Raw genomic sequence first — 18660 nt, forward strand, 5'->3', positions numbered from 1 at the left:
AGGCGCCCACTGTACTGTATTTTAGAGCCAAAAACTTTTTGGAGGTAAGTCATTTTTATTTTTTAATGTTAAGTCTATGGAAAACTACTATTTACTGTATCAGATTTTCTCTAAACAGAAGTTTTCTAGAATTCATTTAATGCGTAGAATTGAGAGCTCTAAAACATTTTATTGTAATATTCAACAGTGAATTCAAAAACTATTAATAAAACAACATCAGGTCTTACATAACAGGAAGGTTGGGAACAAAGTGGTTAACCTGTAAGGCTTTCTGTTCCCCCCCCCCTTTTTTTTTAAACTTGATGAGACTAAACAAACTGCTTTCCCTGCATCTAATTCTGACTTCCAAAAATTCTGATCTTGACTTCAGAAACCTGATTTTGCTTTTCTCTACTCTTGATTTTAGTTTGGCAATGTCAATCTGATCTCCTACAATCTTGTTCATATTTTTACGTTACACTGACTTTTCTAGATCACTTTATCTCAAGGTTTCTGACTATCTGGGTAGTCTTGTTCCAATTCAAAATCTCTTAGTTTGATTATTTGATTTGATATTCTTTTCACTGGTATGAACAGTAACTGATTAATCCTAAAAGGAAGGGTCTGAGCCATTTTACCAATAACAAGATATCTTAAGTGTAAGATTAGATATGATCTTTTTTCTTTTCCTTTTATTTTTTTAAGATTTTATTTATTTATTTTACCAAGAGACACAACACAGCGAGAGAGGGAACACAAGCAGGGGGAGTGGGAGAGGGACAAGCAGGCTTCCCGCTGAGCAGGGAGCCCGATGTGGAGCTCGATCCCAGGACCCTGGGATCATGACCTGAGCCGAAGGCAGACGCTTAACAACTGAGCCACCTAGGCGCCCCACATATGATCTTTCTTCTTTTAAAATTTTTATTATAGTCATGGTATGTTTATAGAATAAAAAATAAAATAGATAAAAATTTTGAAAAGAAAGAATTAAAGCTCAAGGTGAGAAGACGTAATAGTAACTTAGTTGTTGTAAAGGAGTTCAGGATCCCTAGATTTATAAATGAGACTTTTAAGTTATAGAAGTCTTTAATAAATTACATACAGAAAACTGAAGGGGTGATGAAGACTGAAGAAGGAAAACTTTGATTTTTTTTTTTTTTTTTTTTTAAGAGAGCAACAGACTCCCTAACGTGGCTACTCAATGTGTGGTCCACAGACAAACATCATCAGCATCACATGGAAAGCTTATTAGAAATGCAGATCTCAAGCCTCACCCCAGATCTACTGAATTAGAATCTCTATCTTAACAAGATCTTGAGCTATTCATATACACATTAAAATCTGAGAAGCATTAACATAAAACAGCAAGAATTTGTTCAGAAAAAGGCATGCCAAATTAATCTTATTTTATCTTTTGACAAGTTTACTTAAATGATAAAGTCAGAGAGTAAACATAATCTAACAATTTCAGGAAAAATCACCCATAATAACAGAATATCAAACCATCTAACTGCTTTTGTATAATTTAAAGCATATGGTCTTCCTTTATTATACCACCACATATTACCAGGATCTCCTAAGTGTGTCACCTAGAATTGTCTGCACACTAACTTCTAATGAAGCTTGACTAGAAAAGGTGACATTAAAAAAAAAAATCACTTGAGAGACATGGTATTTCCATCCATTTATCAATGTATTCAAAATTTTATCCTTGCATCAAGGTGCATCATCAGAAGCCTAGGTCTATACAACATTAGCTTAAAGTACATAGCAGAACTGCATTCACTATCTAAGTTAATGTTCTGCACACTTAGCTTTTATTGCTAAAACAAACTTCTGTATATAAAATATATTTATTCTTTTGCTATAAAAATATCATTGTCCATTTTATAATGCAACTTCCTCTACTGTCTACAGATGCCAAGCGTGTAACATTAATGAGTGAAACAGACTAAGAAAAAGCAACTGCCAGATATATAATGAAACCTTATTATTATTATTTTTAAGGATTTTATTTATTTATTTGACAGAGAGAGAGACAGCGAGCGAGGGAACACAAGCAGGGGGAGTGGGAGAGGGAGAAGCAGGCTTCCTTCAGAGGAGGGAGCCCGATGCGGGGCCCGATCCCAGGACCCCGGGATCACAACCCGGGCCGAAGGCAGACGCCCAACAACTGAGCCACCCAGGCGTCTCTGAAACCTTATTATTAACTGAACAATGGTATAAGCATTGTTAACAACATAGTACAAACAGGTAAGAAAATAGAAGCTATACTTTAAATTTGAAATTTAAAAATAAAAACACTTAATTTATCAAATTTTCCTTTTGAAATTGATTTCTCTGTTGATTGGGAAATAGAAACCTGAAACTTTTCTATATCAATATGTCAATATCCACATGGGCTGAGAGGGAAAAGTAGATGCCTACATGAAAATTTGAGTACTGTTATCAAGAGATGTCAGTTGGAAAGTGGAATGAATGAATGGCATCTGACCAAAAGCAATTAATGGCCACTACATCTGATATGCCTAAGTTGTCTAATTAGAATTCAATACCACATTACACTACAGTTCAATTTGTTGTTCTTCTTTCACATTAGTAGTATTAATTGAGAAAGGCAAAATAAATAGTTTTTCATTAGCATAATGTTGGAAATGACAAAACATTTTACGAATTCAATCTTTGAATATGTAGTTTAGGTAATCACTTCTATCTCTGGAAGCCAATTTAAGCATAGAGAAGTGAGTCAGATTACTCTTTGCCAAATGAGTTTCCCAAAGAAATTACTTCACTAAGAACATGAATTACAATTTTCATTTCTGTAATTACTTATGAATGCATTTGCAGAGAGAGAGAGATTCAGAGTGTTAATATGGGTTGTCATAGTCACCAAAGAGGTCAAGTCTTTGAGCTGAGGCAGAAATTTTCCCGTGGATGACATGAGCAAGTTGAATTCTTTCAACAGTTCAAAAAATATCTCTTTATTTAGCACCTGTCATGAATGCTGTGTTGCATCATACAGATCTTCCCTTCAGGACTGAAGTATTTATTTCCAGGTTGCTCTTTAGGAATTACCCTGAAGAGAGCCATCTCACCCAAGATTATGCCATCTTTCCAGGGCAGGTGGCATCCAAGACTACTCAACACCAGGCTACAAGACATGGCCATCTTATTCTAACCGAAAACAATTCCGAAGGACCACCCCAGCTTCAGAGTTCCCGGTGGGATAAGCTGAGGCCTTGCAACTCTACATTAGCCCAATTTCTCCCTTTACCTAGTCCAGCATCCTTTTCTTCCTCCCCTCATAGGCACTGATCCTAAGAGCACCCCTCAATAAACTATGTGCACACTAAACACCATCTTAAAAGTCGGCCTTCAGGACATCCCAACCTTTAACAGCACCTCATCCAATAAGCCCCCTAACCTCCAAGAAATAGATGCAACTACTGTATTATGCATCAAATTTACCCAACAAAGCAATAATCTCTGTTGAAGCCACAGAAGATTATCCATCCATACATGTATTATTAACACATCCACATGTTTGAGTTTTAACTTTTTAGCACAAAGGGCTTCCTGGTAAATGATACAATTAATAGACATCTTATACTCTTAAAAAACACTTCAACCTTGTATTTAAATTTCAAATCAAGATTTATTTTAATAACTAACTATTGCAGAAATACCTTCTGTAGTCACACAAATTATGTTGACCAATCAATATTAAACTTGTAAAACACAGCAACAGTGTTCAAAAGTTCTGTCATATCAAAATTCTCATTGACACCACCAATAAATATGCTTTACTGGGCAGTATCACATCTGTCTATGCAACAACAACAACAAAGAACAAATAACTCCCCTGGGGCGCCTGGATGGCTCAGTCGTTAAGTGTCTGCCTTCGGCTCAGGTCATGATCCCAGGGTCCTGGGATCGAGCCCCGCATCAGGCTCCCTGCTCCACGGGGAGGCCTGCTTCTCCCTCTCCCACTCCCCCTGCTTGTGTTCCCTCTCTCGCTGTGTCTCTCTCTGTCAAATAAATAAATAAAATCTTTAAAAAAAAAAAAAAAAGAATAACCCCTTTTAAAGCAACCCGTCCAATAAATTACCAACCATATCTTCAATGTGCCAAACAACAGCATTTCGGATTAGATTTGCATTTGAAACTTAAGAACACATCTTGTGCCTCTCTCAATAGATACTCTTTTGTAAACTGTCATCTGTAAAAGTGTTTGACTCCTGGGCAATCTTTTTCCTTAATATATAACTATAAAATTGCATTTTATAACAGGATTGCTTATTTTATTCAGTTAAGTTTTCATGACATCACTTTTCTGTATACTAGCCATAGTTTCTCCTTTATTTTGCTTTATAATGAGCTTGTAAGTTGTATTCATTTGACACAAACACACTTTGTATATTAAACACACCAGAATCTTTTATTTCCATCACAAAGAAATTTGTTCTCTCTTATTTTCTTGAAATGCCCTCTCAGTCTAGCTTACATTCTCTCACTTTTAAAAAAGAAATGTGGGTGCCATAAACATTTAGTTTCCCCTTATATCTGCTCTACGAATGATAACAACACAAAAAAAGACAAGTGACAACTTGACACACAGGATAAGGTAGAAAATAAGGAAGTGTGTGGACTATGTCAAACTGGAGAATACACGCCCCAATGTCTAAAGGTGGCAATGGCCACTTAGCTCCAAATGATTGTTGCTTAGCAGGAATACTGACCAAATGTTTCCAGATTTTTCAGAGAAGTCAGAAATCCAGATTTTTATTTAAAATTGTTAAATATTGGCAATTAATTAATCCTTATGTAACACATTTCTGGCCATATCCAGCTCACAGTCCACTGATTTGTGAACTCTGCTACATGATAAATTCCTTTAGAATGTAGAACTGGGGAGAAAAGTTTGTCAGTCTTAAACACAACATTCAGGAAATGAGGGACAAAAAAAAAACTATGAGGTGTATATATAAAACAAACAATAAAATAACAAAAGCCCCTCCTTATAAATAATTTCTTTAAATGTAAATGGATGAAACTCCAATCACAAGACAGAGATTGGAAGAATGGATAGAAAGAATCCAACTATATACTGTGCAGGAGAGACTCACTTTAGATTCAAAGACACAAACAGGTAGAAAGTGAAATGACAGAAGATATTCCATACAAATAGTAACCAAAAGTGAGCAGGGGTGGTTATAACGAAACTGACTTTAAATTTAAAAAGTTACAAAAGACAAAGAAATACATTATACATTAATTAAAAATCCAATACTGCAAGAAAATATAAAATAATAACAGACCATCAATTTAAGAGAACTGAAGGTAAGATAGTGCTCTACAATAATAGTTGGAGACTTCAAGACCTCTTCTCAAAAATGGATAGAACTGGATAAAAGTAAGAAATAGAGGACTTTAACAACACAATAAATCAAGAGACATGTACAGCACAGTCTACCCATTAACAAAATACACATTCTTCTCAAGGGCACATGGCACATTTTCCAGGATAGACCAAATGTTAGGCCACAAATTTAGTCTCAGTAGATTTGATTTCACTTATTTATTTATTTGTTTGTTTGTTTATACAGAGAGAGAGCAAAAGCAGGGCAGAGGGCAGAGGGAGAGGGAGAGAGAGAATCTTAAGTAGGCTCCATGCCCACTGCAGAGCACAATGTGGGGGGTCGATTTCATGACTCTGAGATCATGACCTGAGCTGAAATCAGGAGTCAGAAACTCAACTGACTGAGCCACCCAGGCACCCCTCAATAGACTTAAACAACCAATGAAATGAAGAAGAAATCACAAGGGAAATTAGAAAAAACTTAAGACTGAATGAAAATGAGAATACAACCTACCAAAGCTTACAGGGAACAAAAAAAGCCATGCTAAGAGAGAAATTTATATCTATGAATGCTTACATTCAGTAACAAGAAAGATCTCAAATCAACAACCTAATTTTACAACTAAGGGAATAGGCAAAAGAAGAACAAACGAACTACAAAACTACCAGAAGGAAGGAAATAATAAAATTAGAGCAAAATAAAAGAAATAGAGACTAGAATAACAATAGAAAAAAAAATCAATGAAACTAAGAGTTGGTTTTTTTGAAGAGATAAACAAAAGTGACAAATTTTTAGCTAGATTAGAAGTGAATAAAATCAGAAATGAAAGAAAAGAAATTACAACTGATGCCTCAAAAATTCAAATAATTATAAGGGACTACCATGAAAACTTATATACCAAATTGGATAACCTAGAAGAAATGCATGATTTCCTAGAAACACAACCATCTACGAAGCCTGAATCATTAAGAAACAGAAAACCTGACAGACCTATAACTAGCAAAGACACTGAAGCAGTAATCAAAAATTTCCCAACTAAGAAAAGCTCAGGATTAGATGGCTTTACTCCCAAATTCTACCAAATATTTAAAGAATAAATCCCAATCCTTCCCAAACTTCCAAGAAATTGGAGAAGGGAACACTTTGAAACTTATTTAATGAAGCCAGAATTACCCTGATATCAAAACAACAACAACAACAACAACAAAAGAAAATACCAATGGCATTTTTCACAGAAGTAGAACAAGAATCCTAAAACTTATACAGAACCACAAATAACCCTGAATAGCCAAAGCAATCTTGAGAAAGAATAACAAAGCTGGAGGTATCATGCTCCTGGATTTCACACTATACTACAAAGATACAATAATCAAAACAGTATAGTACTGGTATGAAAACACACACATAGATCAAAGGAATAAAACAGACCACCCAGGAATAAACCCACACATATATATCATCCTCAGTGGGGAAAAACTGAGAGCTTTTCCTCTATAGTCAGGAACAGGACAGGGATGTCCACTCTCACCACTGTTATTTAACATAGTCCTGGAAGTCCTAGCCTCAGCAATCAGACAACACAAAGAAATAAAGGGCATCCACATCAGCGAGGAAGATGCCAAACTTTCACTATTCGCAGATGACATGATTCTCTATGTAGAAAACCTGAAAGACTCTACCAAAAAATTGCTAGAACTGATACACAAATTCAGCAAAGTTGCAGGATATAAAATCAACATACAGAAATATGTTGCATTCCTATACACCAATAATGAAGAAGCAGAAAGAGAAACCAAGGAACTGATCCCATTTACAATTGGACCAAAACCCCTAAGACACCTAGGAATAAACCTAACCGAAGAGGTAAAAGATCTGTACTCTAAAAACTATAAAACCCTGATGAAAGAAATTGAAGATGACACAAAGAAATGGAAAGACATTCCATGCTCACGGATTGGAAAAACAAATATTGTTCAAATGTCTACACTACCCAAAGCAATCTACACATTTAATGCCATCCCTATCAAAATACCAACAGCATTCTTCCCAGAGCTAGAACAAACAATCCTAAAATTTGTATGGAACCACCAAAGACCCCAAACAGCCAAAGCAATCTTGATAGAGAAAAACAAAGCTGGAGGCATCATGATTCCAGACATCAAGCTATATTACAAAGCTGTAGTGATCAGGACAGTGTGGCACTGGCACAAAAACAGACACTTAGATCAATGGAACAGAAAAGAAAACTCAGAAATGAAGCCACAACTATACGGTCAACTAATCTTCAACAAAGCAGGAAAGAATATCCAATGGAAAAAAGACAGTCTCTTCAACAAATGGTGTTGGGAAAACTGGACAGTAAAATGTAGAAGAGTGAAACTGGACCACTTTCTTACACCATACACAAAAATAAATTCAAAATGGATGAAAGACCTAAATGTGAGACAGGAAACCATCAACATTCTAGAGGAGAGCACAGGCAGCAACCTCGTTGACTTTAGCCGCAGCAACTTCCTACTAGACATGTCTATGGAGACAAGAGAAACAAAAGCAAAAATGAACTACTGGGGCTTCATCAAGATAAAAAGCTTCTGCACAGCAAAGGAAAATATCAATAAAACTAAAAGGCAGCTTACATAATGGGATAAGATATTTGCAAATGACATATTTGATAAAGGGTTAGTATCTAAAATCTATAAAATAAAGAACTAATCAAACTCAACACCCAAACAACAAATAATCCAGTTAAGAAATAGGCAAAAGACAGGAATAGACAGACATGTTTCCAAAGAAGACATCCAGATGGCTAAGAGATACATGAAAAGATTAAAAGATTCTTAACATCAACTCATCATCAGGGAAATACATATCAAAACCATGATGAAATACCACCTCATGGGACACTGGGCGGCTCAGTCAGTTGGGCGTCTGCCTTCGGCTCAGGTCATGATCCCAGGGTCCTGGGATCGAGTTCCACATCGGGCTCCCTGCTCAGCGGGGTGTCTGCTTCTCCCTCTGCCTGCTCTACCTGCCGTTCCCCCTGCTTGTGCTCGCTCTCTCTCTCTCCGACAAATAAATAAATAAATAAATAAATAAATAAATAAATAAATAAATAGAAATACCACCTCACACCAGTCTGAATGCCTAAAATTAACAACCCAAGAAACAACAGGTGTTGGCGAGGATGTGGAGAAAGGGAAACCCTCTTGCACTATTGGTGGGAATGCAAACTGGTCCAGCCACCCTGGAAAACAGTATGGAGGTGCCTCAAAAAGTTAAAAATAGAGCTACCCTATGACCCAGGAACTGCACTACTAGGTATTTACCCAAAGGGTATAAAAATACTAACTCGAAGGGGCACATCCACCCCAATGTTTATAGCAGCATTATCAACAATAACTAAATTATGGAAAGAATCCAAAGGTCCATCAACGGATGAGTGGATAAAGAAGATGTGGTATATATATACAATGGAATATTACCCAGCCATAAAAAAGAATGAAATCTTGCCATTTGCAAGGATGTACATGGAACTATAGAGTATTGTGCAAGTGAAGTAAGTCAGAGAAAGACAAATACCATGATTTCACTCATAAGTGGAGTTTAAGAAACAAAACAGATGAACGTGTGGGAAGGGAAAAAAAAGAGAGGGAAGCAAAACGTAAGAGACTCTTAACGACAGAGAACAAACTCAGGGTTGATGGAGGGGCAGTGGGTGGGGGATGGGCTGAACAGGTGATGGGTATTAAGGAGGGCAGTTGTTGTGTTGAGCACTGGGTGTTGTATGTAAGTGATGAATCATTAAATTCTACTCCTGAAACCAATATTACACTATATGTTAACTAATTAGAGTTTAAATAAAATTTTGAAGAAAAAAATTAGAAAAAAAAGAAACTGTGTGGTCCAGAAACCTAAAATATATACTATCTTGTCCTTTACGAGAAAGTTTGCTACTGTGAATTGGATGAAGACAGCTGGAATGCCTATAAAATCTGGATAACATAAACTGGGAAGAGAAGTTAAATACACCACATGACAGAATTAAAATTCACAGGATTAGAACAACTAAAAAAAAATAGGCTATAACAATCAGGTTGAAACTTAATAGCTTATAAAATACATGTGGGATAATAGAAAATATATATTGATCTCTGCCCCTGGGTCCTAGCACAAATATCTAAAACCCTTGTCATTTCCTAAGTGATAAGAACACTAGGAGCATCTCTTGTTCCAATATTTGTTTTTTACCCCATCCCTGACACAGAGCTCCTAAAACTATAAATTCCTAAGTGATAAGAGCTCTAGCAGCATCTTTTGTTCTACTGAGGTTATTCTGGATGGCTCGGGATGGGGGTTGATCACCAGAATGACCAAGCCATGATTAGAAGCTTGGAATTTTCAGCTCCACCCCAAATCCTTCAGAGAAGAGAGAAGGACTGGAAATAGAATTAGTAATTGACCGTGCTTACATGAGAAGGTCTCCAGAAAACCCCAATAGTGCAGGGTCCAGAGAGCTTCCTGGCTAGTAAACATATTCACACCAAGAGGGTACCACATCCCAACTCCGTATGGACAGAAGCACCTGTGCACAGAATTCTCCCAGACCTCACCCTATGTATCTCTTCATCTGGCTATTCATCTGTATCCTTTATCATGTCCTTCAATAAACTGGTAAACATAAGTTAAGTGTTTCCCTGAGTTTTGTGAGCCACTCTAACAAATTAATTGAACCTGAGGAGGGGGGTTGTTAGAACCTCTGATCTATATCCAGTTGGTCAGAAACATAGGTGATAACCTGGGCTTGCAACTGGCTTCTGAAGTATTGGGGGGGGGGCAGTCTTGTGAGACCAAGCCCTTAAACTGTGGGATCTGATGTTATCTCCAGGTAGACAGTGTCAGAATTGAGTTGAATTGCAGGACACCAACTAGTGTCACAAAGAATTGCTTGGTGTGGGGAAAAACCTCCACATATTTAGTGACAGGAAGTGAAATGTTTTGTGTGAGTAGTAAAGGATACTCACAGCGAAGAAATATACATGGGAAAAACACACAGTAGGAAAGAACTAGGTTTTTTTCCTTTTAGTGTGGCCATTGGGTACTTATTCAATCACAAAAGTAAATTCAGAGATAAGAGCAACTGATATTGTAAAGATCTAGTTTTCTAAGCCCAGTAAATTCACTATGTGATGTGGCTGTAAGAAAAGCACTAATCTTAACATTGGCTTCATTAAAAGAAACAGGCTCTAGAACAGTGCTGCCCAGTTGAACTTCCTATGATATTGGAATTGTTCTCTATCTGCGCTGTTCAGTAAGCTATAGCCACTCAGCACATGTGGTTAATGAAACTTGATATATCTAGTGTGACTGAGGTACTAAATTTTTTTATTTCGTTTAATTTTAGTTAATTTAAATTCAAATAGCTATATGTGGCTTGCTACAATACTGGATAGTGCAGGTTTAGAACATTTAGAACATAAAAAGTAGGCACTATTGGTTAGACCACATCTGTAGTATTATGTTCATTTCCAGTTACCATACTTACAAACTAGAAGTGACTGACCAATATTAATGAACAATGTTAGAATGAAGTGGGGAAGAACTGTCAAGTAAAAGATTTTGATGTTACCACATGGCAGAACTAGCAGCCTTAGAAATTACTGGAAAATATGTATCAATTGTATATAAGAAAAAATTGTGTGTTCTGGCTTTGTAGAAACATAATAATCATTTCTCATCCAAGAAGTCATGTCAGGTAGGAGACTGGTCTGCAACAATGGTTGGTAAGCTATAGCTTGCAGGCCAAATCCAACCAGCCACCTGTTTTTGTAAATAAAGCTTTATTAGAACACAGTCGTTTCCATTTATTTACAGATTTTCTATGGCTGCTTTCACTGTAAGAGCAGAGTAAAGGAAGTGTTACAGAGAATTTATGGTTTACAAAGGCTAAAATACCACCTGGCCCTTTACAGAAAATGTTTACTAACCTAAAATAGTGATTCTCAGAACCACTTAAAGGAACTAATAAAGAATAGAGGTCTGGACTTGTTGGATTAAGGCAAGGCCTGTGATCTCTATATTTTTAAAAAGTTCCCTAGTGATCATTTTGTATAACAGTTTTATTGAGGTATAATTCCCATACCATACAAGCACCCATTTAAAGTACACAATTCAATGGTTTTTAGTATATTCACAGTTGTACAACCATCACCCAATCAATTTTAAAACACTATCATCACGTCAAAAAGAAATGCCATACCCATTAGCAGTCTCTCCCCATTTTCCCCAAGTCTCACAGCCCTAGGCAACCACTAATCTACCTCCTGTCTCTATAAATGTACCTATTCTGGAAATATTATATAAATGGAATGATATATGATCTTTGTGACTGGCTTCTTTCACTTAGCATAATGTTTTTAAGGTTCATCCATGTTGTAACATATATCAGTACTCTGGTTTTTTTTCTTAAATTTTTAAAGGTTTGAATTCTAGTTAGTTAACAGTGTTATATTAATCTCAGGTGTATAATATAGTAATTCAACAGTTCCATACATCACCCTTTATTGCCAAATAATATTCCATGCTATGGGTATACCACATTTTGTTTACCTATTCATCAGTTGATAGACATTTTTAATTGTTTCCACATTTGAGTATTAAGAATAACGTTGTTATGAACATTCACACGTTAAGTGTTTTATGGACATACGTTTTCTATTTAACTCAGGAATGGAATTGTTGGGTCATATGGTAACTCTCCATTTAACTCACTGAGGAACTAAGAGACTGTTTGAAAAGCAGCTGTACAATTTTACCATCCCACCATCAGTGTATGAGGGTTACAATTTCTCTACATCCTTGCCAACATCTGTTGTTATCTGTCTTTTTGATTATAGCCATCCTAGTGGGTGAAGTGGTTTCTCGTTGTGGTTTTGATTGGCATTTCTCTGATGGCTAATGATGCTGAGCATCTTTTCAAGTGCTTATTCCCCAGTAATTCTGATGCACACTGAAGTCTGGGAACCATTAAGAGGTCTGTAAATACTTTAAGATCCCTTTCGACACTAATGGTCCCATAAAGATAGAGCCAGAGAGGTGCATTACTCGTAGAACTGCACTTGCTCATGCCTTCCTGTTCCACCTGACACTGCCCTGTAGGTTAACCTAGGCTTAACTCCTGTTTTTCACAGCCCCGACTACCTTATTCTTTTCTCCTTTTATTTCTTTTTCAAAATTTTACTGTTAATTTTAAAAATTAACTTGACTTTTGACTGTTTAAATCATTAAGCAAGCAGTTCCATCTTCTAATTTGATCAGCACAATGGCAAATGTGGTGCTCTGTGAATACGGATGAATATAAATGGATATATTCAATATATATTAATGGAAACCTTAAAAAATGTTAGTCTTTAAAGAAAAAAAAAATCAATTCTACTGTACCGTTCATGATCCATCAGCAGTTTAGCAACGTTCAGACAAAAGTCTAGAGACGTGTCAAGATGTATTATTTCCGTAACAGCTAAAAAAGAAAAAAAGTGAAATAATTGTATCAGTTTCATTCCTGAGGAAGCTTAGCTATTTTCAGTAATTTTCCTCTGTTCAAAATCTGCTTTCTAAACATTTGCCATATACCATGCCTTGCCTAATAATTTATCAAAATCTTTTTATAAAATGGTAACATCCAATGCCAGAGTGTAATGAACCAGGTACTCTTCTATGGATGGCAAAGTAACTTGGTATAATCTTTTTGAAAAGCAATTTGGCAATAATGTATGCTAAGAACACAGTGGTTAAAAGCTTGGGACCTGAAGTCAGACTTGTATTTGAAACCATTTGCCACCTTCATGGCTATAGGCAAGTTACTTAGTTTTTCTGTGCCTTAGTTTTGTCATCTGTAAAATGGGAATATATCACCCATCTCTTAGGTTTGTTGAGAGGGTTACATGAGATAACGAATGTAAATTACATGGCAAAGAGAGTAAGCATTCAGCAAATGACAGTGACTATTATTATTATTACGTATTCCCTCTACTGCAAAAAGTGTACTTCTGAAAAGTCGTCTGAAATAAGGGAAAATGTTTATAAGCAAAGATATTAAAATCAGTGTAGATTGTAATAATAAAAAGGAACTATATTCTTGAGTGTTCACTATAGGTAGGTGATAAACTATTACAAAAACCATTTAAAGCGTTGAGTATGAAATAACAGAAAAAATGAATATGCTCTAGTATGAAAAATGTTTATAAGATCAGTAAGTGAAAAATCAGGAAATAAAGCCTGCATGTACTATATGGTCAAAATTCTATAAAACAAACAAATTTAACCAAAATAGAAAAAGCTCTGAAAATAAATGATCAAACTGCTAGAAGTGAGTGTTCAGACTATTTATTTACCAAATATCTAGTGAGTGTATTCTCTGTGCCAGAAACTGTGCTTGGTGCTAAGAACCCAGTAGTGGACAACACACACAAAAATCCCTATTGTCAAGGAACTTATATTCCAGTGAATGGCGGGACTATGGATATTTTTAGTATTTTCCAAAAGTTTCCTTAATGGGTATGTGCTACCCTTTCATAATAAAAAAAAAATTTGTATATTTTTCCACTTTTTCTACTACAAAAAATACCAGTGAAATTCTAATACCAGCAGTTAGACTGACCATTCTAAGAGTAAAGTACTTCCACTAGCAAAGAAATGAATGGACTACAAAAACGCAAGTTTCATACATTCTCTCGATACAACAAAGTAAAAGATAATTTAATATTTTAAGGTATAGAAAACTTGGATTCAGGGAAGTCTCCTAATTTGTAATCTAACATTGTGACTTCATTACTCTGAATATCAAGAGACTAGATTAAATAAAAACAATATGGGCATATAGAACAGTTTCATTTTAAACTCTGCTTTTTATCTGCATTTTGATAAATATTATAATGGGGAATTCTAATCTAAGATTAGTCAACTTTACAGTAGGTGACTCCATAATCCCTTTGCTCTTCCTATATTGTATTGGTTTGAGTAAGCCTATTCCTCTAATTAGTTAGTTGGTTTGTTTATTCTCCTAGTGGAAAAAAAGTAGAGTTGTCTTCCTGGTTCCTAACATTTTTCAACCTGTGTATACTGAGATGATACTGTTACCTAGAGATACAGAATCCTCTATACACTTCAGCTTCTAAGGTCTCCTAGTGATTAGCTAAAACTCTAGAGGTCACAGAAAGTTTCAGAAGTACTAAATTAGAACTAAATTTAGAGCTACTACCAAATTTGATTATTATCCTATTTATTAAAAATCGTTATTATCTATGGGATAGTTATTATAGCATATAATTTTATATAGTAAAAATAATATACCTCTATAATGCAACTATACTTTTATATAGAAAAAAATAAAGCACATACACATTAAAAGAATTTAAATTATATTTACGTCTAAACATAATTGAAATACTGTTAAGGGGCCAGTGTGCATAGAGAGACTTTTTGCAGTAGTAACAGTAATAATAATAGCTACAATAATAGGTAACAAGTTTTGCACACTAACTCTGCACCAGGCATGCTGCTAAATGCTTTATATACATTTTCTCAAGGATTCTCAAAATAACACAATGAGGTAGACATTATTATTATATCTCTTTTAAAGACGAAGAAACTGAAGCAAGGGAAAAATTAAGTGACTTGCCAAATGACTCAAAGATGTGTATCAGGATGTTTACTCTGTGAGGTGTACATTCTAGACCCTTAAGAATTCTGAAAAAGGGGCACCTGAGTGGTGCAGTCCGTTAAGGGTCCACTCTTGGTTTCAGCTCAGGTCGTGATCTCAGGGTCATGAGATCAAGCCCCATGTCAAGCTCCACACTCAGCACGGAGTCTGCCTAAGACTCTCTCTCCCTTTCCCTTTGCCTTTCCTTCTAAAATAATAAATAAATCTTAAAAAAAAAAGAATTTTGAAAAACAAACAGCAATGTTTATACAAGTAATTATAAAAAGCACAGCAGTACAAAGGCTTTTTCTACCCAAAGTTAATCTTTTTTCATGGTGTTAGACAACTTCAGAAGGGCAGCTGCAATTCTTGCTAAACTGAAAAAAAAAAAAAAAAAACAAATAGTTTTTATTCACCTCTTTTTTTTTTTTTTACTACCCATTAAATTTGCAACTATTCCCTCTTCCTTCTCTTTTTCTTCCTAGCTGACAGGCTTCTCCTTATCCTATGTGATCAATTTCCTTCTCAGTCACCATCAAATTGCACTTATTGTTAGCATACTATAAAAGATCCTATATTAAACAAACTGGTAATGATATTTCAAAATTGTGTGTTCTTCAAACACAGAGATGATACCTTCAAGGAGTTCTTCATTAGCTATTTCACTCTTCAAGAGGATTTTCATCTTTAAGAAAAGCCCAGCTGGATTTAAATGTTCCTATTTTAAACAGAGAAATCACAATGACATTAAAACTGTAGAATGTAAAAGACAATTTTCAAGTAATTGCCTGTTTTATTCAACCACAGCAGAATGACTCATGAAAATCAAAATTATAAAAGATCAGATCATAAAATCTGGTTTATCCCTGAGGATATTTTCTGGTATTTTATTTAATTTAAATGAAATAATACAAGGAAAAAAACATTTAAACATTTGATTGAGTGGCAAGCACTTAACGGCAAGATCAATACTTAAACTGTGTGAATGTAAGGCCATATTCTGGACTTGATAAGCAAAACTCCACATGTCAATTATATTTGCTTTCTTTTGAGATTTTAGTAACAACAAAGGTCCTTTGGAAACATGGTTGAATGAAATGAAAACGTACTGTCTTCCCTATAGCATTATGCCGGTCATATTTACTATTAATAACAATGTACTCTGAATGGTCTTTCCAAATCCTTGTTAGCTGGTTCTACACTATCTGTGGTCTCTTGCCTGGTTCTGCTTTTGCCTGACAGGATACATATTTAAACAGCTGGCTCAGATTAAAAGGGCAGTCTAGGCCCACAGAAGAGAACCCTTCTCTTTACAAAGGCATTTAGCCTCTACATGAACATTGTACTCATTAGCTCCAACCTTGGCAAATAATTATAGCAATTCATGTGTGAGATGCCTTAAGAATGGAAAGTTAGGGAAAGGATGCACTGGTATTAAAAGGGTTTGCAAATATAGACGCCATCAGTACAAATAATAAACCGAGGTTGCAAATTTTATTTTACTGCATTGCCACATTTCCTGACAGACATGTTGGAATAGGTCCTGGATTCAATCCCCTTTTACTTTCAGAGATGTACAGGTCTTCCAGAGCTTGGCAGGATCTGTTTTCCTTCAGTCTACTATACTCACACAAGTTGACATTCTGGTTTTCCCTTTGATTTCATTACCAAACAACTCCAGAGAATGGACAACACTTTGCTTTCATTGTATAATCATGGATTCACTTCTGTAAACATTTGCACTGTAGGGTATATCCTTGTCTCCTGAAACTACACTTTCAGAAATCATAACTACCTATTAAATCCATCAGCTTTCTCCCTATAATTAATATCCTTGTCTTTTCTGTAACTTTTCTCACTGTTTTTTCTCACTCTTATTCCTTAGATTTCTACTTACTTTTTTTTTCTCTTTTTGCCAAACAGTTATTGGAAAAAAAGGATCCAGGTACAAAAAATTTTCAAGGCAAGTTATCTATAAATCCTGTTTTGCAGATGAGAAACCTGAGGCCCAGATGCAGTAACTTACACACAATGACATAGTTGGTAAGTGGTAGAACTGAACTTTGAATTCAGATCTTTCTGACTCTAAGGGCCATAATCTTTCCTGTAATATGCTGTCTCTCGTGAAGCTCTTTCTACACTTGGCCTCCCTTCTATTTATTGTCCAGTTCTCCTGCAAGCTTTAAAGATAACTTTGCCATTTTCTTAGTGCAAAGTTTATCACATACACACACGATTATATAAAATACATATGCAGAGTCTACAGAATAAAGATAAAACAAACACCCATGCACTAATCACACAGATAAAGAAACAGAATACAACCACCACAGGCCTCTTGTATACTCTTGCCCATTTGCAACCTCCTATCTTCCCCAACAAAGGTAAACACCACTTGAATTTTGTGCAGTAATTCCCTTTCTCTTCTTTATAGATACTCAATATATTGTTTAGTTTTGCCTGCATTTCACTTCACTAAAACAGAAATATAAATTCTTCTTGGACGTGCTTCTTTCGTTTAATGTCATGATTTTCAGATTCATTTATGTTGATACATGGAATTTATGTGTTTTCATTACTGTATACCAAGGTCTTCAAAGGGTATTCCTTGATCAGCATTACCTGAAAACCTATTAGAAATGCAGGTCTCACCCCAAATCTACTGAATCAGAAAATATGGGTAGGGCCCAATAAACTATGTATGTGTGTGTATTATTTTTAAGAAAATGGATAAAATTATTACTATTGATTTGCATTATGAGAAGTTTCCATTTCAACATAAATTTTAGTACTTATTTAGTAAGGTAATAAATAAGAACACTGCATTTTAATAGGAAATCTAGTTAATATTTATGCATGCTAAAGTTTGAGAACGACTATTGTACAGTATTCCATTGCATGAATATATCAAAATTTATCTACCTATTCTACTTTAGACATCAAAGTTATTTTCAACCCAATTGCTATTTTGAACAATCCTTGCATCAGCTTCTGTACAATCTCCTAGTATAAAAATGCAACAACTTTTTTTCCAAAGTATATACCTAGGAGTGAAGTTGCTGGGTGGTTGGATATGGTTAAGTTCAACTTTATCAAGTAATCTCAAACTGGTATCCAAAGTAGCTGTATCATGGGATGCCTGGGTGGCTCAGTCAGTTCTGAGTGTCCAACTCTTGATTTCAGCTCAGGTCATGATCTCAGGGTCGAGAGATCGAGCCCTGTGTCACACTCTGTGCTGAGCACGGAGACTGCTTGTTCCTCTCCCTTTGTTCTACCCCCGGCCCCCGCTCGCTCACTCATGCTCTCTGTCTCTCTCAAGTAAATAAATAAATAAAACTCTTCAAAGTAGCTATATCAATGCTCAAAAAACTAGGAGTGGAAGGGCACTTACTCAACCTGACAAAGGGTATCTATGAAAAACTCACAGCTAACACCATACTGAATGGTGAAATACTGAAAGATTTCTCCCTATGATCAGGAACAAGAAAAAGAAGTCTGCTCTTGCCACTTCTATTCAAAATTGTAATGGACATACTTGCCAGGCAATTAGGGGAGAAAAAGAGATAAAAGGCACCAGACTGGAAGGAAGAAGTAAAATTATCTCTATTTGCAGATAACATGATC

General features: G+C 35.6%; 1 protein-coding gene across 1 annotated transcript in view; it reads right to left on the reverse strand.

The window, feature by feature from the left end:
- Window positions 1-18660, reverse strand: part of TEX11 (testis expressed 11) — a 313311-nt gene that overhangs the window by 170269 nt on the left and 124382 nt on the right. The window contains exons 12-13 of the mRNA XM_035028703.1: window positions 15673-15754; window positions 12777-12855 (exon numbers count right to left, since the gene is read on the reverse strand). Coding sequence (XP_034884594.1) covers window positions 12777-12855; window positions 15673-15754 — 161 coding nt within the window. The remainder of the gene's footprint in view (window positions 1-12776; window positions 12856-15672; window positions 15755-18660) is intronic.

The sequence above is a fragment of the Mirounga leonina genome, unplaced genomic scaffold, assembly GCF_011800145.1.
Source record: "Mirounga leonina isolate KUSES-001 unplaced genomic scaffold, KU_Mleo_1.0 Mir_204, whole genome shotgun sequence".
NCBI classification, from domain to species: domain Eukaryota; kingdom Metazoa; phylum Chordata; class Mammalia; order Carnivora; family Phocidae; genus Mirounga; species Mirounga leonina.